A 23,277-nucleotide genomic window follows, 5' to 3' on the forward strand; every position below is an offset into this window, starting at 1 on the left:
TCTCGGAAATGCCTCAATTCTTTGTGGCCTGGATTTTACACTTGGAAGGGTCCTACACAGAAAGAGCATAGTGGAAATTTGTAGGTGGTTTTACACAAGCAATGATTCCAACAAAAATGTCTATAAAAACCCATACTGGTAATTTATGCAGAAATATCTTTGGAGTGCAATGTGAATTGGGACAAAGCCTTATGCATTTCAAAGCAAACTTGGCTAACCAGCTAAGTACCTCTAAGCAGAATTCAGCCTCTTAGTCTCAACATTATATTCTAAGTGAATCAGATTTGGTTTACCTGTAAACAACACATTGTTTTTTTTCTGAGCTACTAAACTACACAGAAATTCAGATTCAAGTAGATCAGTGGTACTTTTCTTCCATTAGGACTAAGGCTAGGCTAGGTCAAAGACCCCCAAAGTGGTAAAACTGCAATGGGGCCATAAATTCATTTTCTAACTGCAGTAACCCCTCAGTCATATTATAAAGTTGTAATGTTATAAAGTGTTTATAAATGGATTTGATTAATGACTACTGACACTTGCTCATCTTGAATATTAACACTGTAGCTCACTGTAGATTCTGCAGGAACCAAAAATGTTTCCAAGTCACTACGTTTAAAATCTATATGCTGGATTAAGATAGATTAAACATCTTGAATGTGAAAAAGCAATTCTTAGCAAGTCTGCACAGAGCCCTGATCTCAACCATACTGAATACATTTGAGATGAATTGCACGCCTCGCCTTTGCATCCGACATCAGTGGCTGACATTACAAAAGCTCTTTGCACTAAATGGGCACATACTCCCAATGACACATTTTTGAAAAGCTTTTTTAGAAAAGTAGAACTTTTGGCCATATTGCAAATTACATGCAAGTGAGGTGAATTGGAGACACTACATTGTCCATGACTGTGTCTGATATAACCTTGTGAACTGATGAATCTTGTGTAATGAGTAACTACTGTTTCTGTCATGAATGTAACCAAAAGTGTAAAACATGACGTTAAAATACTAATAAATAAACAAACAAACAAACTCAAATTCAAATACAAGAAAAAAAGTTTCTCTCAGCCCAGAATACAACAATCGGTAGCTGCTGAACATCATCGCCCGTCCTAACAGACATCAACGTTATTCAACATTTAGGCATGTATTAGCTATCCAGTAAAACAGTTTCAGATATAAAGTGTAATGATGACTGTGTTTGTATTTGAATTACAGGGATCAGGTGAGTTTAATCTTCATGGAGGTCATGAAAACTTTTGCAGCTGTTTGGGTGGGCCGCCAAACAAGTGGGAAAATCCTGGATCTTCAAATACAGCCAATAAAGATTAAAAACCCCTCAATTTCAAATTAAAGTAGCTAGTTTCTTTCCATTTGCCTACAGTAGTAGGCAAAAGTTTTTAAGGAAATCCCAAAGAAAATTCCTAACAGCAGCATTCCGTACCAAATCCATAATTTAATATCTCCTTCATATCCATCCAGACAGATCGGAATTTGGCCAACATTCCACAGGTGCATATGATTACATGTTTTAGTGGGCTTTGAGTTAAAGCAGTGATAGCAAACAAAGAAATGAGGATTCTTCAGTCCTTAAAACTCCCATAATAGACAAATGGCATGTGATCTGTAGGATGCTCATTTAAGAAAAACTTCATTATACCAGCAATACATACCAACAAGGAACTGAGTTTGGAAATCCCACTTATTGTAAGGTTACTAGTAGTATTTTATCTATAGTAGATAAAGCAGGTTCCTGTAAATACTGTATTATATTTTCCATTGTGTAACAACGGAGAGCTGTAGAGAACAACCAATATTGGTGAACAGTAAATTATACACTGTAAGACTGCACTGCTGAGAATTAATCCATATTCTAGTCTTTATATACTATTTGCATAGTCCAATGCAAAATATACACCAATCAATTTTAAAAAGCCTTTTTAGTTTAATATAGTAATATAGTTTCTCAATTAACTGATAAGTTTGCTAGACTGAGATAAGTCACATGAAAAGCAATCTAGCTGTTGCAACTGAGGTCACGTGAGGCCACATACATGTAAATGCTGCTAGTGTGTTGCATTTAATTCTGCATAGACATGTAAAGTTCATTTACATCAGTCACATCTCTGTTATACATGCACTACTGGCAAATATAATTACACAAAGCAATAGAGAAGTAAATAACCTCAGTATTTGATTCTTTTTTTTTTTTGTCTTGGGACACTCTTATCTGCAGTGTAAAGAAATACAATATACACAGGATGACAGATTGATAGATTGTGGGGAAAGCCTTCCTAGTAAATGGTTTTGCTTTGTGCCAGTCAAATGATGGGGCAGTTGGGCTACACAAAAAATATTCTCCTCAAAACAAGGCAGAGAAATGAATAAAGCACATTTAAACTTTACAGAAAATGAGTCTAAGTGATAATCAGCTTCTACATAGTCGCCTTCCGATGCATTTTTCCCAGCGTCGTACCAACTTTTTAATGCCATCAGCAAAATCTGTTTTTGGTTGAGCGTGTAGCCACTGATGCACCGCTGCTTTCACATCATCATCAAATGAAAATCTTCTTCCCCTTAAAGCTTCGAGTGTCCAAAAATCACATGGCGCTAAATCCGAACTATAAACTCCTCTCAGACATTACCAATTACTACTCCTCCCACCCTCACCGCTTCCAACCAAAATATAAAAGTGTGGAAACTTTTTGAAGATCCCTCATCATTTTTATTTAGTGTCTGTAGTATTTTAAGATCATTTGGAATACTACCGAAGGGGTGTTTCTAGAACCAGTTAGAACACATCCAATAGCTACAGTGTTTTTTCTTGGTGAAGGTCAAAAAATTGACATAAATGAGATATTTTCAACTGAAAACGTTTAATTTCTTAGTTTAATATTGCACATTAAAGTTATTAAATAACACCTAAATATCTAAATTACTCAAATACAAGTAAATACAAAATCAGCTGTAGAAAAAAAATCACTGACATGATTGACAGTCTATTTTATTAATAAATGAAAGCAACACTTTCTAGCTGTAAAGTGACAATTGAAACATGTACTAATTGTGCCTTATTTGATAATAATTGCATGTAGTTATAATACACCTAGGAATTATTAATGCATGTTATACATATCATTTAAAAATGCCCATAAAACATTGTTACACATTTAGAAATCACACACACCGACTCAATTATTCACTGTCTTTCTGACCCACCTCCAATTTGGGTTTATGGAAGACCTGAGTTTTCCCCTGATAATCACAAGATTGTGGTATTTATGTACACTAACCTCATAATTACTACATATTAGACAAGACCTGAACGCAGCTAAAAGTACTGCACAATATAACTAATTCCATAACTAGTTCCACTGTATCATTACACGCTATTGTCACAAAACAAGGCATCATTAGTACTTAATGTACAAGTGTCACACCAGGGCTAAAAGTATCTGTTTTATTTGTTTTATCCAAGCACTTGGGTACATCTTTTTCATAAATGTCTTTTGATTTTCATACCATCTAGGCGGGAGGTTAATCAAATATGACTGACTAAACAAGTGATTGGTTTGGATGTCTGGTATAGAAATCTACATCAGAGATGAATGGTAGGATTCTTGCATATTTAAAGTCTGTTGTTTTTTTTAGTTAACAGTTTACCCCTCTGAGTCCATGATGAAGGTCTCGAAATTTGGGTCCAGGTCAGAGACAAGAGCATCAACAAAATCATTTATGGATGGTGTTCTCTGCAACATTCCTGCAGAAAAAAAAGTTAGTTTAAGAATTAATTTAGCTAAAAATGTAAGGAACTCATGTATATTACACAAATGTATTATTTACTATTAATATTAATTTGTCCATTCTTCTCATTGCTTCATCTGGCAATATATAAATTAAGCATTTTTTTATTGTAATACAGTGGTACCTTTAAACTGAACGTCAATTCGTTCTGGGACGCAAAACAAGTGGGATAGTGGTAGCCTAGTGGGTAGAGCTTTGGGCTATCAATTAAAAGGTTGAGAGTTCGTATTCCAGCTCTGCCATGTAGCTACTGTTGGGTCCTTGAGCAAGGTCCTTAACCCTCTCAGCTCCAGGAGTGCCGAACAACGGCTGACCCTGCGCTTTGACCCCAGCTATCAAACAAGCTGGGATATGCGAAAAAAGAATTTTGCTGTACTGTAAACCTGTATATGTATGTATGACAAATAAAGACATTGTATTCTATTCTTTTCTATTCCAAGGTTCTGAAAAGAGACAAAACAATTACCGCATCCATATAATTAATTATCAACTGAGCAGAAGTTTCCACCTATTTGATCGTCCACACACCTGCTAAGCAGCACCTCAGTGTGTGCTTCAGCCGTCGGCCTGATGCCTCCTGAACTGTGTGTGCACTTTTTTTTTTTTTTTTTTTTTTTTTACAATTCCACTGCTCTCAAGCTTTGAAGTCTGCTCATTTCCCCTTGTAGAATTGCCAATGTAAATAGGGCCTCCTTCCCACCCCCTCTTTCCTGCATGGGTCACCTCCAGCACACACACACACTGATCTAAACCCGCATGCACCGACACAGGCTGTTAAACACCAACAACAATGAAGAATCAGCACCATATTAGGAATAACATATTTCACAACTCAGATTCTGCACATTTCTATTAAAGCCACAGTCAAACCAAGCAGGCCATTCTCAGCGTGGAAAATGTTACACAGACAGTACACAGACAGTTCAAAAATAAAACTGGAAAAAGAGATCATGCTTGGCTATAGCGTGAGCTAAAATCACAAAATGATTTGAATAGGATTTTGTGTAATGTAGCGGGCACTAGACGCGCTTATGTAAAAGTTTAATTGATTTGGCTTTGGTAACACCTTAACCTGAGGCAAATGACTAACACACATGCATACACACACACACAAACCGTCTGTATTACACAAACTTTGGCCAGATTTAGGTCAAAAACATTATGCTTGAAATGTAAGTCAGATATCAACCAGTAAAAAGTGTGTTCACATGCACCATGCATACTGGGACAGACAGTTTCCTCATAGAAGCATGACTTTTAGGTCTTGTAACGTAAACTGTTTCTAAGACATGGATTAAACTTAGTCTTGGACTGGATGGAAATTTAACACATGAACACCAAAAGCCTAGTCAAATTAAAGAAAAGTAGTAGTAAGGGTTTACAGTCAGAGTAATGGAATACAAGTACTAAGAATATTTATACAGACCCAACAAAACATGCCCAACTTCTTATAACGACTGGCAACAAGGATTAGTCGCAGGTTCGTAGAACACCCTAATTCAGGGGTGCCCACACTTTTGTGGCTTAAAATCTACTATTTTAATCAACAGGTCATCACGATCAACTGTTTAAAAAGGTTGGACTCATTTTTCAGAAAAGCTTTGAAGCTTTATTAAATGTGCTCCAGTTGCCTATATTGATATTCAGCATTACAGGGCAAGCGACTGAAAAATCACACTAACCTTATTCTGATGATTTGCACTGAATGGTGTCAGCCAGGTTTATGTAGTCTAAACAATAGCCGCTGATGCCAATTCTCAAGCAGGATTCCAAGAGTTTATCAAAGGTGGACTGATAATTAGATTTAATTATTTTCATGTGTAAAAGGCTGATTCACACAAGTATGTTGATCCAAATATGTGGCACATATTCTTATGTTTGGATATTTTTCCTCAGCGTACACTGTGCGATCGACTGGTAGATTGCTTACCCCTGCCCTAATTTATTCCTTATAGTTCAGGTTATGCACAAAATCAAGCAATTTAAGTAGAAATTAGTCCAGGTCTGGATAGTTACAGAGGCTGAATAAATGGAAATTTCATATATATATTAAATATTTTGTTTTTTTTTTAGTGTTGTAAAATGCAGTACACACTGTTTTTTTTCTGAGGAAGGATCTCGATAACTGACCTGTATTTAAGCCGCCTCTCACATCACCATCACTTTCCCTAATAACTGCAATTTCCTTTTTATTCTCAAGTGAGATCTACTGCAATTTCTACAGTATTTACGGACAGTTAACACATCTCTTTGTAATCAGAAGAAGTGTACTTCAAACATGCACTTTAAAATGTACTTAAAACATACTTTTGTTAATTACAAGTACTTGTCACTGTCGAGTCACATTATTATGACCACCAACCTAATGAATGTGATTCATCCAAGCCTCATCTAGTACAATAGATGTTATGTAAAATAATGCTTAAAAGACCACCCTGTTTTGCTGTGTAAGCAATGTGGGCCACTTATGAATGCACTTTACAACAAAAGACACTGGCTAGATAACTATGGAGGCCACACAAATGTCAGACGTGTGTTTTACAACATGTACAATAAAAATAGACACCCCATATGACACCTTGATTTTTTTAATGCTTGTGTGGTAGTAGTATTTGCACTTTTAATAAGTAAATTTAATACTTTTTCGACCTCACACTACTGGCTCAAAATATAAACCTTTCTTTAAAAACTGTAAAACTAATTGCACATTTTTGCAATCAGAAGAAACTCTTCCATCTTATATTACAAAAGCTCAAAACAGAATAATCCAGTGCTCTGCATGACCTTAGACTGAACCAGATTGGCTGACTATTTCGGAATGCAATTTGCCAAGCACAGTTCCGATAAAACACAGAATATTTATTTACAGGCACAAGAAGAAGATGGCAATCTTGCTAAGCTCAGAGTTTAATGATGACTCTTGGGAAGTAAACTTACAATAAACCAACATCAAAGTGTAAGCGAGAACTATCTTTACCCGATTAAGCCCCATAAAACGGCAAGGTATTGCCCCTGCAGGATCTGCCACGCCTTCACGTTTGCTAAGTCTAGACTGCAGTGTGGCTTAGCTGGGCATAGTCAGACAGGGTATAACATGACTATGATTGCCCTGCTTTGACTCTGAGAAGTAAATAAAGAGGTTTTGAGTAAAGGTACACTGTGATTTTACCACTACAAAGTGGCAAAGCAGGTCATTCAATCTAAAGGGTGGTTGTGCTTTATATGAAGATGAAACACCAGCAATGGTGAACAATGGTCAGTAATTTAAAACATGTTTTTGAAACTTTGCAGGTCTAGTATAATAGAGTAACAGGATTTTTTCCACCCACACAAGCAGCATTGCAAAAATGTCACTCTGTAATGGAAGAAAAAAACATATATTATATATCCATAAATGTTTTTGACTATTTGTTTTGTCTGTTTGTTCTATGCTTAACGGCATTACAGCTGCTATTGCTATTATCATGGCTGAATAAAAGGTTCCAACTTTAAAAAGTCAGAACAGGGGGGTGATCTGTCTCTTTATAGGAATTAATGAAAAGACTTTATATGGATTAGGGTGTTGTTTAACTAACTGTGAGGGTGTAGAGTTCAATTGATTTTTTTCGTATCTTATGCGGCGTTTTTAAGTCCTACTAGTTTTTAGGGGGGGCGAGGTTGTTTGATTATTGTTGTAGTTGTTTGTATTGTAAAATTTTGTTCAGGGCACAGAAGTAAAACATGCTAGCACACCAGAGCTGACATTTCAAACTCGTCAAACAATTGGCTGTTGTTCATGGGGGGTGCCGGAAGGGGATTCCTCATAACTGGTGCAATTATGACCTCTGCTGGATGAGAGACAAGGAATAATGTGATCAGGGTGTAGGTCTCCGTACACAAAGATGATCTGCATAAGAACTCGCCTTGTGCAGGTGAAAAGATGCAGTTGGCTACTGCACACTTGTCAGAGGGGGCGTGCGTTAGTCTCGGCTCTCCTCAATCAGGGTGGAGATCGACATCAGTTGAGAGGAAGTATAATTCAGTCGGGTAATTGGATACGACTAGATTGGGATTCCAGGACTAGTGAAGGTATGATTGCTATCTAAATGCACACCCAACATCACCGTTTCATAACTTACTAATTGCCAAGCCATATTGTTTCCTCACAATCTTATCATCCTGTTTTAAGGGTGAACTAAACAGTTTAGGGTTTTGTGAATTAGTTAGAATCAGATCCTTCTCAGCATGTCTGTGTTGCTTTAGTAAACAATGTCTTATTGGCGGTGCTTTGAAAAAAGCGACAAAACGGGTCAAAGTTTAATTGTTTAACAATTAGCTCTGAAGTGGTAAATTTAGACCAGCCTTTAAAATAAAGCAATAATTATTGTTTTTTTTAATAATAATTGTGAATTGTTTTGACAATAATACTCTGTTTATGCTCGGTCGAGTGTGTACATATGAACAAGTAAGTAGCTTGTTCATATGTAATTTATCCCCTCCCACCTGTAAAAGACGTTCTGGGTACTGCACCACTGTTAGTGTGGCTTGCTTTTAGAACATCTGAAACATGTCAAGAGTTGTAGGCCGTAACCTCATGTTCCACCTGAAGGCAAATTACTTCATCGCAGCGTTTATAATTACAGTTCAGAAGCAATCCAGAGTCAAAAGACTGAAGGGGAAAAACAAGGCGGGTGTGATATCACTCACAATGAGATCCATTCAAATCTAAAGCCTCATTGAAAAGAACAAACAGTAATTCGTTTATAATGAGCGATGTTCCAATCTGAATGCTTACTTTATAGGCGTGTGGCTGTAAATTTTTACAAGAGCCAACAACATTCGAGAGAAAAATATGAACCGAAAGGTTTTGATTGTGGCGTTTTGACAAAACTTTGCACAATGTGAAACCGGACACACAGCTACTTGGACAAAACCCAGCACATAATCCTGTCTGCACAGCTGGCCGGGAAACACAGAGCTTCAGTCAGCTCGAGCGCCAGACCATCGCTCTCTGCTCCCTGAGCTGCCATCTAATCCGACCAGGACTTTTCAGCACCGGTAGCCTGAAAGCCGGGCAGGAATTGATTCAAAGCCAGCGGTGAGGCTCTTTAAGGTTCTAGGGTGACTGATTCCACTTGAGCCACTGGTAAGTCAGTGGAACTGAGTGAAACCGAAGCTCTTGCATCTTTCGGCAATGTTCAGGGCAGCCAGACTGGCATAGGAAAACGTAGGATTATGAGAACATACTTATACATTTGCACAGAAAGTGCAGTAAAGCAAGGATATGCACACCAATTTAGATTTTTTTAACTTAGAGCTTCTGTTTGTGTTAAAAACTCCTGCTGTGCTAAAAGATCTGCATTTAATTGTTAAATCCTTGTAAGTACAGGGAATAAGAATAAGACCTGCTCAAACAAGTCCTGCTTAACCCATAGCCATAAGTTGAAAAACTCAGTCAGGACTCATAAAAATTTAATTAAACAACACAGGTATTGGTTTATGACCTATGTCCCTCCAATAAAAGTTTAAAGCCTTTGAAACCACACATTATTGAAAACTTTCCCTTGGTACTACAGCATTTTCCCTACTTTAAACATCTCCGATGTATACATTAGCTGATAACACAGCATGTAAAACTAAGTTAATAAAATGGTAACTTATTACACATGAGAAAAGTAAATACGTATTAAGTCAGTGACATTGGTTGAAAGAAGTAACAACCGATATGTGGATTAAGAACAGAGCCGAGACTGCCAGTGTGGACGCTACAGTGTCACAATGAATACTGATTATAGAAATCTGCCCTCTTCTATGCACATATGAGTTCAGCAAAATAGCCACCAGTGTAAGCAAAGTGGGTTACTGCTGGTTGTTAGATTGCAATGTAGAATAATCCCAAAGCATGTGGCTATACTGGTATTTAATGTTAAAGTAAAAACACAATCCATCATGTTGTTAGCTTTAATGGCTACTGTGTTAGACTATGTTTTGAGATATTATCTTAATCTGTTAGCTTTTAACCCATATCATATATGCATTGTGTATGGATTGCCATAAGGAGTATTTCAACAATAACCACATCATCATGATCTGGGTCAGGCTGGGTCTGGCATCACCAGGATACTCTGTTAAGTCAAGGATGTATTCCTGCCTTTTGTCCATTCAATTCTTATTTACGTGCACCTAGTAGCAATTTACAGCAAGCAATCCACCGTCTGCATGCTCTGAAAAGGTGGGAGGAAAACAATCCCATGCAGATATGAAGAAAGTGGCTGGAGGCAAGGTTTTAAATGTAGGCAACCCACACTACCTGCTGCACCTATGGCCAATAAATGTCTACATGAATAACAACATTTTAGAAAATGCTTTTTAATTTCAGTAGTACTGTCTACTATAGACAAACATTATTGGCAACTGCACACTTGTTGTCGGAGGTGTGTGTTATTTATGGTCCTCCTCGGTCAGGGTATGGGGTATGTATTATTGGAGGAAAGATACAACTGGGTATTGGATATGACTAGTTTGGGGAAAAAAAGATCTATCTATCTATCTATCTATCTATCTATCTATCTATCTATCTATCTATCTATCTATCTATCTATCTATCTATCTATCGACCAGGCATAACATTATGACCACCTTCCTAGTATTGTGTTGGTCTCCCTTTTGCTGCCAAAACAGCCCTGCAACTGTGATGCACTGTGTTTTCTGACACCTTTCTATTAGAACCATCAATAATTTCTTCAGCAATTTGAGCTTTAGTAGCTCGTCTGTTGGATCGGACCACACGGGCCAGCCTTCGCTCCCCACGTGGATCAATGAGCCTTGGCCGCCAATGACCCTGTCGCCAGTTTACCACTGTTCCTTCCTTAGACCACTCTTGATAGATACTGACCGCTGCAGACCGGGAACACCCCACAAGAGCTGCAGCTTTGGAGATGCTCTGACCCAGTCGTGTAGCCATCACTATCTGGCCCTTGTCAAAGTCAATAAAATTCTTGACTTGCCCATTTTTCCTGCTTCGAACACATCAACTTTGAGGATAAAATGTTCACTTGCTGCCTAATATATCCCCCCCACTAACAGGTGCCGCGAAGAAGAGATAATCAGTGTTATTCTCACTTTAGAAGAAAACTAATTATTAAAAATGAATACTTAACATTCATCCTTAAATACAGCTGTCTTCACCATGTTATTACATAATATGAAGGAGACTCACCTTCCACCATCAGCATGGGCTCCTTCCCTCCCCCGTGAGCCAGCATCTCTCTCCGGTATCTTTCTCCCATTTCCCTGATACACAACCAGCACACACATTTAGATTATACAACCAGCATGTCCTGTCCTGAAATACTGACTGAGCTCTTGAACTACACAACATTTACAAAACCAGGTATTAAGTTCTAAAAAGCTGAACAATTTAAAACCCCATTTATAAGTATAAGGGCGAATTCCAAACAAAACCATTGTGTTTTTGGAACTGACTAATGATGGTGTTTCTGCTATGGGGGTTCATTCTCAGGCAAAACACTACATGTACATTGACAAAAACAAAAAAAAAACACTCTTTTTATTCAGACACACCTGTTTAAGGGGTCCTTGTGGAAACATTGCCTCCACACCATGGAAGCCACGGCTCGAGACATCAGGTAAGAGTAGTACTTTGCTCCATAGCCGACCAGGTGGCTGAATCTTAACTGCCATGCCTGCAGGGGCAGAAAAAAGAGAACTGTTCAGGAATTACCCCGTTAAAAAAATCCCTGTCAAAAGCTCACAGATCTGCTCAATGTTATTTCTCAGAAGTACTGACTAGACCAGTCATCATGATGAAAGCTTAGCTGATAACGTTCAACCTTGCTAAATAATTAAGCCTTTCCTGCTGAATCAAACAAACAGAAAAGCCAATAATTAACATGAACAATGTTTAAATATAAACCCTTTTACAAAAAATGTTTGGACAATTTGCAAAATGCGATAAAAGTCAGAATCTGTGATTTATTTATTCTCTTAAACCTTTATTCAACAGACAAAAGTACAAAAATGATTCCAATTCCAACGTATTTAGAATGTAATGCCTGGAACACTCAAAAAACTTGAGACAGAGGCATGTTTAGCACTGTGTTAAGACAGTACCTGAAATCCTACACAAGAAACATCTTATTACTTGATGTAAACTAATGGCTTTGACATCTGTATAGCTTGTAGGTCTTCTAACAAGTCCTACTGAACTGATGTTTTAGTGGTTTCTGTTGGGGGCACACAGTAACACCCTGGACAGGGTGCCAGTCCATTGCAGGGCAGACTCACACACACACACACACACACACACACACTAATCTATAGGGCAATTCAGTGTATCCAATTAACCTGACTGCATGTTTTTGGACTGTGGGAGAAAACCAGAGCTCCCGGAGGAAACCCTCGCAGACACAGGGAGAACATGCAAACTTCACACAGAAAGGACCCGGACCGCCCCGCCTGGACCTTCTTGCTGTGAGGCAACAGTGCTACCCACCGAGCCACTGTGCCACCCTTGAAAATATTACTCGTATGTAAATAAAAAACTGAAGTAAATTTACTAACTGAAAACACTTAAATCTGCCACCCAATGCAAACAGAACTGTTTATTAATAGCATAAACTATCTGACAACTACTTATTTTTATAACCATATTTTATGTAAAGTATTCGGAAATTTAAGTGCGGAAAGTGCTACTTTAATAATTTTTTTTCTTAAGTATTAAAGGTTTATTTACTCTAAACTATGGTTGTAAAATGGTTTCCAATCATTCATTAGTTAAAAAGCTAGTCTAGCCAACCAGTGTTCATCTAAATACACAAAATTCCGTGAAAAGCCAACCAAGCTTACAATGGGTAGTTAGGTATAACATGGGTTACTTAAACATTTAAACAACTACAGGTGAACTCTGGTTTGTTACGTCCCCATGCTCTACACGGGAAAAGTTCTAAATTAGGAAAGCAACTAAAAATGCATATCCCAAATTTTAAATCAATGCACAGACAAGCACATTTAGCTTGATAGAAAATAATCACCCTTGGGGCAATGGTGTTACCATAGCCACAGCAAGAAAATGTTTAATAACAATCTCTAATGACTTTTTTTAAGCAGTATTTAAAAAACAAACTTAAAGCAGGACTGACTCATTTAGGGGTGAAACCGTAGAGAATAAGGCGTAATTACTTTCAGCCGACTGGTGAAGTTTTAAACCCAATAATATGCCAATTACAGTTTCAGGAGATTAGCAGTTCAAAGACATTGCTAAGAGACACGGACAAGCCGAGGCATTTATTATCCTACAGAACAACAGTACATTTAATCCTGTTCAACAAAACGTGTTATAGTGTTACAAAATATCGGATCCATGCACACTGGAAAAGAAACTATAGGCTTAACCAGAAATTGGTTTATGGTTAGAGAGTAAGTAATTAATGTAAACAGTTCTAGCATACTTTTCCACCTGCATGACTTAATCAGTTTATACTTGTGTTTATAAAGTAATGAGGTGTGTTCATACAGTTAGTTCAGACAGGTAAGAATGCAGCAATTCCACTCAAGTTCTGACTAAAATCATCAGTATGAAACAGCTTGTATATGTTCTCAAGCCAGTTTAAGTGAACACTAGTTTGGTTTAAGTAGTAAAAATGATTGGACTCAAATGTGCATAATTAAACCATAAACATGATCTGTCTAGTCTTGTAGACAGACCTTATTTCTAGTGAGTAAGGAGAAACTTTTGTGGAAATTAAGTATAAAGGCGGGTGGAAAGGCCCCCGTCTTACCAGGGTGGAACCAACTTGTATAAGCCAATCTATCCCAATTGTAGGCGGTGTTCAAAGATACAGCAAGGATTAAAATGACTTATTTTCCAAACCGCACCCTAGCATACAAAATACACTACATTGCCAAAAGTATTTTTGGACATGCCATTTTAAAAACAAATGGTATTAAACTGAATGACCTCTATACGATCTTTTCAGCTAGAAAAAAAGCTCCTCTGAGAAGGCGTCTCACAAGACTTTAAAGTATGGCTGTGGAAATTTGTGCCCACTTAGTCAAAAAAGCATTTGTATGACTTGGCACTGATGTTGGTCAAAGAAAGTCTGAAATAATGATTCAGTTTAATCCAAAGCTGTTCAGTGGGGGCTGAGGTCAGGGCTCTGTGCAGGCCACTGGAGTTTCTTAAAACCAAGATTTTCTTCATGTCTTTATATACCTTGCTTTGAATCATGCTGGAACAGGAAAGGGTCTTTCCTAAGAAGTGGAAGCATACAATTTCCTTTATATAATTGATTTATTACACCTGTTAGCAAACGTTGTAGCTAAAACTAATGAATTCAATAATTAAAAAGGGTGTTCCAATACTTTTGTCCACACAGTGTATGTCTTTTAATAGGATATCAATAATGCAGTTAGTTACACACTAGGCATGTTAATGATTAACTAATTAACCAATAACTGACAAAGAAGTCAATGTTCGGTTAATGCTGTTGGTTAAAATGTTCATTTAAATGAATCTCCAACAGCGAAGTGATCAACAACACAAAAATCACAAAAAAGTAACAGGGAAGCTGTATGTAATCTAACTGCATGTTAAACTCTGTTGACCTGTGTGTAACTTTTTTCGATGATGGGGATATTTTGCATCATGCCCCAGTATAAAGGTAGAGCTCTGGTTATTATGTTATGGTACTTAAACTGATGGATCAGAGGAATAATGAACAAGCCTTTGAAAAAAACATAGACCCAACAGAAACAGGCTGTTCCGGGAATACGCTATTTTATATGGTTTTAAGGAGTTTAAATCGAAAAGCTTTAAAATTCTAGATGACTCGCTATTTTTTCATTATTAGCATGTTCAGTTTAGCCATTGTTCTGCTCATGGTGGTTAGTTAATGTTCTACACTTCTGTCAAGTTTACTACGTCTAGCTTTTCTTTATTATTATTCAATAAAGTACAAAGAGTCATTGATATAAAACTCAGTGATGTGTTTAATATTTGGATGCGTGCTATAAGCTTGTCAGTTAAAGATTAACCATTGATTAATGGCAGTCGGTTACCTAATAAATTAGCACTTCAACATCTGCATCTTTATCACACAATATGCACAACACATTGATTTTGGATGATTTGGGATGTAGCAGTAAATTATTTGTGTGCGTCCTAAATAGCGCCAGCCTGTTATAACCATACATGTCAGCATCATGGCTTAAAATCACCAGACTACTTTTTCATTAAGTTGAAATTTGTGCCTTGCCATGAGTTGGAACTATTTTAAATGCTGTAGTTGTTTTCCCAAACAGACAGTAATCACGACTGGCCCCACAAAGCTAAGCCCTGGCCTGTAATTCATATCCCTGCTAACAGGGTTTTGCATTACCAGTCATGAAGGCCCACTGCCATGTAGAGTTTTAACTTTCCCTGTTCCAACATGCCAGATTAAGCTCATGAGCTAATTTTCAAGTCATTCATAAGCTGGACCGGGCCTTCACGACTTCAGTTAAGGAAACCTGCTATAACAAATAGCCTTTTTTTCTGGACGGCTTACATTTGAGCCACGTAAAGCCCAAATGTAACAAGCACAACAGAATCAAAAGCATTAAATTCACACTGTACAAGTGTTCCTATGCTTGGTAGACCAGAAAAACAGACCTTAAACATCATTAAAGTAACACTAGTAGAAGTTTAGCAGATCACGAGTAGGGTAAAATGTTGGACACTAACAGGTTGTTTAAAAAAGATAAGCTTTTTAAACACTGGTGGGAGAAAGAGAGTTCTGATTACATGAAACAAGCTTAGCTGCACAGTGTCAGGCTGACAACTCCCATCTGGAACCTAATGGCTTTCATAAGCGTAAACAGCACTCTAACAGGGGGAGCTTAACATGGGAAAGATGAACGTTAAGGACCAGAAACAAACAATGAAACTACAGTATAACACACAGACCATGCTGCTGTGTCACCGTATGGTGAAATAGATCTGGGTATTTCGGCATATTCTTCTTTATAATGTAACCCTTACATAATGTTAGAGATAGAAATATTAAAACATGTACAATAGTACTATTTCCCATCACTCTGCAGGTAAAAGTGTGCCAACAAGCACATACTAGTGTTTTTAATGTAGCTTGAATGCAGTTTGCAGGGTTTGCATTTACTGATGATTTAAAAGGATGTTAACACAACTGCGGCTAAAGCAATTAAAGGGGTACAGTTAATGCTGAACAGAACCGATTTCCCATGCTCTCACATAATTACGGACCAGGACAAAATGAAAAGCCAATCAGATTTCTAGCTCAGCTCTAGCGTTTAACCAAAGCCTGTGTTTAACTTCTCAATGCTAAAAGTCTGCAAAAAACATGTTCTTTTCCTTTCATAATGGCTCCTGGAAAAAGAGTTTTAAATACTTCCCCCGGGGAGTGCGCATTCAAAATGTACCACTGCTTTGTCATTACCAAAAGGCCCCTCAAAACCACACGAGACAAAATAAAGGCAGGAAAAAAATCTAATCCGATAAACGCCGCCTGGGTTTTAGACATAAAACATGCAGAAGGTAAAAAGACTGAAATCTGGTTAGGTTTCACGTCTGATGTGCTTTTTGTGTTGTTAAATAGAGCATATGTGGAAGGCTAAAAGGTGTTATTACAGATTAGTCAGAAGAGCTATAAGAAACATTCATTAACTTGAAAGGCCATAATAGATCATAACATTTTAGACCACCAGTAGACTGAAGAAGAAAACACGCATTCAAGCACTGGTTTATGACCTCACTTGATAACTGTAAATATCAGATGAGTAACAATAATAGTATGGAATTCTTTTTTTCCTATTTTTTTAAATGCCTTTTCTCCCCAATTTCCTCCCGATTCAGAGCACTCAATTTTGTCTTCCGCTGCTGAGAGATAGCAGATTGCATCCAAGGAGAGCACATCACTGTACACGCCTCTTCCGACACGTGTACAGCCCTCCTCTTCTCGCCACAGGCGTCTCTTCCGCCAATCAGGGTCCTTACACAGTGTATGAAGTCCCACCCACCCACAAATAGTCCGGCCCCCACCCTGCAGATACGGTGGCCAACTAGTATCTGCTGCAGGCACTGCCAATTATGCCCGCCAGATGGCGCACAGCTGACCAGTGACAACACAGAGTTTCGAACCGAGGAGTGCTGTGCTGGTGTGCTAGCGGAATATCCCACTGCGCCACCTGGGCGCTTTTTCCTATTTTATTTATGCATTTTCTTCCATTTCCCCCCCCATTTAGTGTAGTAAATTTGTCTTCCTCTGCTGGGGGATCCCTGATCGCAGTCAAGGAGGGTATATTGCTGCTCACGCCTCCTCCGAACCGCGTGCAGCCCTTAGCGGAACCCTTTTTCACCCATGCACTCTGCACAGGCGCCTCTCTATCTGCTAATCAGGGTCCTTACACAGCGTTTGAAGACCCCACCCACATAGTCCGGTCATCCTGCCCTAGCAGAAACTGTTTCCAAATGATTAAAAATGTAATTAATAGAAAAGGCGATGTAACATGGTTAAATGTGCCTCTGTCCCAACCTTTTTTTAAGTGTGTTGCAGGCATTAAATTTAAACACAGCCCTATAAACATGGCCTATAAATATTACAGAGTCTATTTACGACAGCATGCTTTATTAATCCAGACAGAAAATCTGTGGGCGAGTTATTATACCACCATTTTTTCTTACCTGATGAAGCCTAATTAACAATCAAGTACTTACTGTATTGGGAACATAGGGCAACCCGTAGTATTTCTGCTGCATGTCAATCAGGATATCTGTTGTTGAATGATTTTGGGGTTTGCCATGATAAACCTGGTCCAAGGCTGCATAGAAAACCTATTAAATAAAAAAATAACAGCAATGTTGTAAACCTGTTTCATTATTACATTACATTACATAGGCAGAGGCTAATTCTGCACGACTACCTGAAGTTGAGTATCAGCAGCACCACACACTTTCTTGGACTCACAAAGTCGGGCCACCATGCTCTCGGGCAGAGGCTAGAATCAATCCCAGAAATAAATCTCAATTAAGCATTAACACACCTGTGAGGATTGGTAGTAAGTGTGGCTATCACTGAATACTGGTCTCTTACAGGATCATTAGACATACCTGTCCTGTCTGATAGTGGCGAGCAAATTGGCTGATGACACGATAATCAGTGGCAAAGTATTCCATTAGAACAGAAGGCACCTCTGCAAAATCAGTAGCACACCTAGTACCTTTAATAAAACACAGGAAACACATTCATGTTTTTGCATTCATGTTATTATACTGAATTTCATGCTGTTTCTTGGATTATATGCAGAATTAGCAAGTATTAGCTGTCATCTGAAAGGTCGGGTTATCTTTTTTCATGCTAAGCAACTAATGTACACTCTATTTATTATTAAACTGAACAAACAAAGTGTGCAAATGTTTTCTAAGGCTGAATGTTCAAATGTATGAATCACCAAAGCTGGTTTTAAAATGTTTCCAAATGTATGGCAGTCATTATTTTATAAGTAATACTATAGCACATCTGGTGCCATAAGCAAGCTCCACCCAATCACAGACCCAGAGTTAAAAGTTCAGCTGTATTTTACCAGTCACATGCTGGTAGTGTGTGCGTGCCAGCATGGAGTGCATGGCGTGGCCCATCTCGTGAAAAAGGTTTTCCATCATGGCTGGTGTGAGGAGAGAAGGGGCGCTGTGGGTCGGGTGAGGGAGGTTCAACATGAGCACCACCACTGGCAGCTGGTATTGCCCATCGTCCAGCTGACGCCCTCCACGGATGGTAAAATGGCAGTCCTGAGGACACATGGCAATACGGTCAGATTGTTTAAATTAGCACATAAGTAAGACTAGAAATGGTTATATGAATCCGTAATAATTTATGTAAGTGCGCCTTGTTTAATCCTTACATTTTAATATTGCTATTGTCAACTGATTTATTTATTTCAATCACTTCATCCTGACTGCTGTCACAATGGATTCAGAGCTGGACGATGGAGGTGGAACAAAACCTGAGTTTATTTCCACCTCCTGAATTGTGGAAACAATGAAAACATGACAAATATAATGCTTGTGGTAAAGCTTTGAAGTTTACAGGACCTACATTTAAATTTTTTTTATTGCCATCATATCAACACCCCTCCTAATTATTGTGTTTAGGTCTTACAGCCCTATAAACCTGTCCTGATTCCAACAGCATGGAAACTGTGGTAAAGTGACTGTGGTAAAGCTTTGAACCCAGGTTTCCAGGACATACACTTCTCTAAGCCACACCTATCTCTAACAGGTGTATAAAATCAATTTGCTGTTCCGGTAGGTTGTGTGGTTTGACGAGTTTAACTGTCATGGCCTGTCATGGAGTTCTCACCACAACCCCACTGGAATAAACTGGAATGTCAATTGCAAGTCAGACTACATTGAACATTTCATCCAACATCAGTGCCTGTTCTCACAAATGCTAAATTTGACTTAATATAGTTGTGGAAAACAAAATCTTGTGGAAAAAGTAGAGACTGTTATAGCTACATGACTTCATACTAATTACCACAGTTCTGGAGTAGAATGGCCAACACGCTTATGGTCAGGTGTATGTTGCTGTGTGGCACCCACTTTAATGTAAACAGTTTTCAAATCCAGCTGTGTTTAAATTCCAACTATATTAGCATCTGGGTAGTTAAATTACACTATGAACCTGCTGCATAACTTACACTACAACTGTGCAACTCTAATGCATTTATACTTTCAACATAGCAGGAGGTTCAGGGCCAGGCTCAAGGGCCCAACAACAGGAACCTGGCACGTCCAGGTTTTTTTTTTTTTTTTAATTATCTATTTTTTCCCACTTTTTTCCCCCAATTTTTATCCCCATTCTAGTCATATCCAATTACCCTGATTATGTCCTCTATACTGGTTCAACCCCTTGCCGCTGACTGAGGACGCCACTCAACCGAATTGCGCCCCCTCCGGCACGCAACCGGTACAGACTTGCATTTTACACCCGCACGAGCCGAGTTCATACACCGAGAGACACTGCGCACGGAGGGTCACACTCCCCTCAATGTTATTCCTCAGCCCTGTGCAGGCACCATCAGTCAACCAGCAGGGGCCGCAGTTGCACCAGTTATGAGAACCAATGCTCCGACTCTACCCGCTAAACCCATGAACAACAGCCAAACGTTGTTCATACTGCCGCCCAACCCAGTCGGAAAGGTAGAGCTGAGTTTCGATACGATGTGTCTAGAAACCCAACTCTGGTGCACTAGCGTACTTTACCGCTGCGCCACCTGAGCGGCCCACGTCCAGGTTTTTAACCCTGAAGCTACTGCTGCCCATTTAAAAAAATAATATCTGACACTTTTTTGCTCTCTGTAGATTTTGGGGCGGCACGGTGGCTAAGTGGGTAGCACTGTCGCCTCACAGCAAAAAGGTCCTGGGTTTGATCCCCAGGTGGGGAGGTCTGGGTCCTTTCTGTGTGGAGTTTGCATGTTCTGCCCGTGCCTGTGTGGGTTTACTCCGGGTGCTCCGGTTTCCTCCCACAGTCCAAAGACATGCAAGTGAGGTGAATTGGAGATACAAAATTGTCCATGACTGTGTTCGATATAACCTTGTGAACTGATGAACCTTGTGTAATGAGTAACTACTGTTCCTGTCATGAATGTAACCAAAAAGTGTAAAACATGATGTTACAATCCTAATAAACAAACAAACAAACTGTAGATTTTGAAATGGTGTTTTTCTCATTTGAAAGCTGGCACACTGTACAGTGATTAAATCTCCAATATGGTGGAGTAGCACTTTGAGGCAAAGTGGTTCCAGGGTCCCAACCTTCTGGTCAATGTTGTATAAGAAGTATGGCATGGTCTTACTATGTCTGCACATACTCCAGTTTCCTTACACCTTCCAAAAACATGCCAACAAATAAATTAGCTGTCTAAACTGAGTGAGGGGAGTGTGTGTTTCCGTGCAGAGGATTGGTTCCCTGCTCACAGGTCATTCCGCCTTGTGCCCTGTGTTTCTGCATGGCTCTGGACTGGACCCATCAGGAAGCAGTTACTACTATACGATTATTAAATTAACTTCAGATCTTCATATTTCACTCATGATTAGCAACATTTCTAACTTAAAAAGAGGCCTAAGAGCCTAGAAGTAAGATGATCAGTGGACATACAATATATGGACAAAAGTATTTAGTCACCTGACCATGTGCTTGTTAAACATGCTTTTCAAAAACTAATGGTATTAAAATAGAATGATCTCTTTTCTGAGAAGGCTTTTCACAAGAATGTATGTCTGAGGGAATTTGTGCCCATTTAGGAGGATTAAGATGATTTGCATAGCTGGGCTGTTCAAATGGGATGAGATAAGGTCAGGGCTAGTCGTATGCAATTACCAGATTACATTACGCTTCCTCTCTACTGATGTTGATCTCCACTTCTGATTGAGGAGAGCCGAGACTGACACTCGCCCCCTCCAAAATGTGGGCAGTAACTGACTGCATCTTTTTATGTGCACGAGGTTTATATGCGGATCAGCTTTGTGTACGGAGAGCCACACTCTGATCAACGCATTATTCCTCGACTCATTCTTGGTGCCATCAATCTCCCAGCAGAGGTCGTAATTGCATCAGTTATGAGGTCCCTATCCGGCTCCACCCTGCATGAACAACATCCAATCGTTGTTTATGTAGCCGCCCAGCCAGTCGGATGGCAGAGCTGAGTTTCAAACCGGTGAGTTCAAAATGTCAGCTCTGGTGTGCTAGCGTGTTTTACTGCTGCGCCACCTCAGCGGCCACTGTAGGTTTTTAAACCAAGGTTTTCTTCATGTCTTTATGGAAAGAAACACAGTCATGCTGGAACAGAAAAGGGCCTTCCTTAAACTGTTGCTGCAATTTCCTTTATATAATGGATTTATTACAGCCAGTTGTGGCTGAAAAAATTATAAGGCGTGTCCCAATACATTTGTCTAGATAGTGTAAATGCAAAAAAACTTGACATTTATACAACACATTATTGATGGCATGTAAGTGAACTGAGCACTATGTGTGCTTCCAGGCTATAATAACCTGGGTCACAGATAAATCAGTACAAGTATGTAAGTTATACCTGATGTGGTTTGTCTTGTCTATAGAAGAAATCACAGTAAATATATCCCAGCAGTCCCTCGGTTTCATGTACCACCGCCTGAGGTCACAATTTAAAGAGACATCACAAAGCAAGACAGTCAGGAAATTCTCACCTTACAGTCTATTGTAGTCTTGTAGAAAGGTTATTTTTAAAAGCCCCAGTACAATATCTAACCCACTTCTTCTTTCCTTTTAAATCTTACCAGTTTGCGTACGTCGTCGTTCCACACCTCTCCTGCACTGGGTTGTTCAGCCATAAGTGAAACACCAAACAGCTGTGTAAAAAGATTGTTCAGACCCTCCATACAGGCACCAAGAGAGAAGTACGGGCTGTATAGACTTGGCTCGATGTTGAACCTGTAACATAAAACACACACCAAAGAGACAAAATCATGACAGGTAACAAATTTCCTTATTTATTAGGATTTTAACGTCATGTTTTACACACTTTGGTTACATTCATGACAGGACAGGTAGTTACTGGTTACACAAGATTTATCAGTTCAAGTTTTAATGTCAAACACAGTCATGGACAATTTTGTATCTCCAATTTACCTCAATTGCATGTCTTTAGACCTGGACTGCTCCACCTGGCAATCAAACCCAGGACCTTCTTGCTGTGAGGTGGCATTGCTACCCACCAAGCCACCGTGCCATTACAATTTTCCTACATATGCTTCAACATAAATACAATTTTAAATTTTATAAAGTTCTAGGACTTTCTAAGCACTAGTTTAGCAGACCAAGAAAAAACCCTGCAATGTCCAGGCATCACAGATGATCATTTACTGAAGTAAAAGACAGTGGACATCTGGGGTAAACTACTTTGTAACCACCAGGTACTGACTCATGACAATGGGGTGCTGAAAATTATTAATAATTAAGTTATTGCCTTTATTACTTTAGAAGTTCTCTCTTAAGCAAGCAATCAACTGAAACTCAGTTGCCAATTGTTGCTACAATGTTCACCCTGTCATAGGAAAACGTGAGTTTGAATCCCAACACTGACATTATCATTAATGGCTGAGAATCTTGGTAAGCATTTGTTCGGACATCTTTTTCTAAAGCATCAGTGTCTATTGTAGATGCAGTCTTATGATAAATGGGCACAAAGTAGCCAAAATGTAGCAAATAAATCACAGTAAGACCCCCCTCCTTCCCAAACACTGCCAAGGTGGATGCCCGGCCAGGTCGAAGCAAAATTCACAAAGCTTAACATCTCAAGCTCACGAGTCTGAATCTCAACCTGGGCGCCTACACAGACAAATGAATGGCTGTGTCCCTGTAGGGGGAAGAGCAATTGCTGAAACAGAGTGCCTTGTCACTAGGGCAATTATGACCTCTGCT

At 39.0% G+C, this 23,277-nt stretch overlaps 1 protein-coding gene across 1 annotated transcript in view; it reads right to left on the minus strand.

Moving 5' to 3' along the window:
• Nucleotides 1-2,909: 2,909 nt before the first annotated feature.
• mipepa (mitochondrial intermediate peptidase a) overlaps nucleotides 2,910-23,277 on the minus strand; it is a 28,440-nt gene continuing 8,072 nt past the window's right edge. Inside the window, exons 11-19 of the mRNA XM_063016599.1 lie at nucleotides 22,134-22,287; nucleotides 21,911-21,988; nucleotides 18,401-18,605; nucleotides 17,928-18,037; nucleotides 17,741-17,815; nucleotides 17,535-17,651; nucleotides 11,369-11,490; nucleotides 11,004-11,077; nucleotides 2,910-3,761 (exon numbers count right to left, since the gene is read on the minus strand). Coding sequence (XP_062872669.1) covers nucleotides 3,661-3,761; nucleotides 11,004-11,077; nucleotides 11,369-11,490; nucleotides 17,535-17,651; nucleotides 17,741-17,815; nucleotides 17,928-18,037; nucleotides 18,401-18,605; nucleotides 21,911-21,988; nucleotides 22,134-22,287 — 1,036 coding nt within the window. The 3' untranslated portion in view covers nucleotides 2,910-3,660. The remainder of the gene's footprint in view (nucleotides 3,762-11,003; nucleotides 11,078-11,368; nucleotides 11,491-17,534; nucleotides 17,652-17,740; nucleotides 17,816-17,927; nucleotides 18,038-18,400; nucleotides 18,606-21,910; nucleotides 21,989-22,133; nucleotides 22,288-23,277) is intronic.

The sequence above is a fragment of the Trichomycterus rosablanca genome, chromosome 20 (assembly GCF_030014385.1).
Source record: "Trichomycterus rosablanca isolate fTriRos1 chromosome 20, fTriRos1.hap1, whole genome shotgun sequence".
Taxonomy (NCBI): domain Eukaryota; kingdom Metazoa; phylum Chordata; class Actinopteri; order Siluriformes; family Trichomycteridae; genus Trichomycterus; species Trichomycterus rosablanca.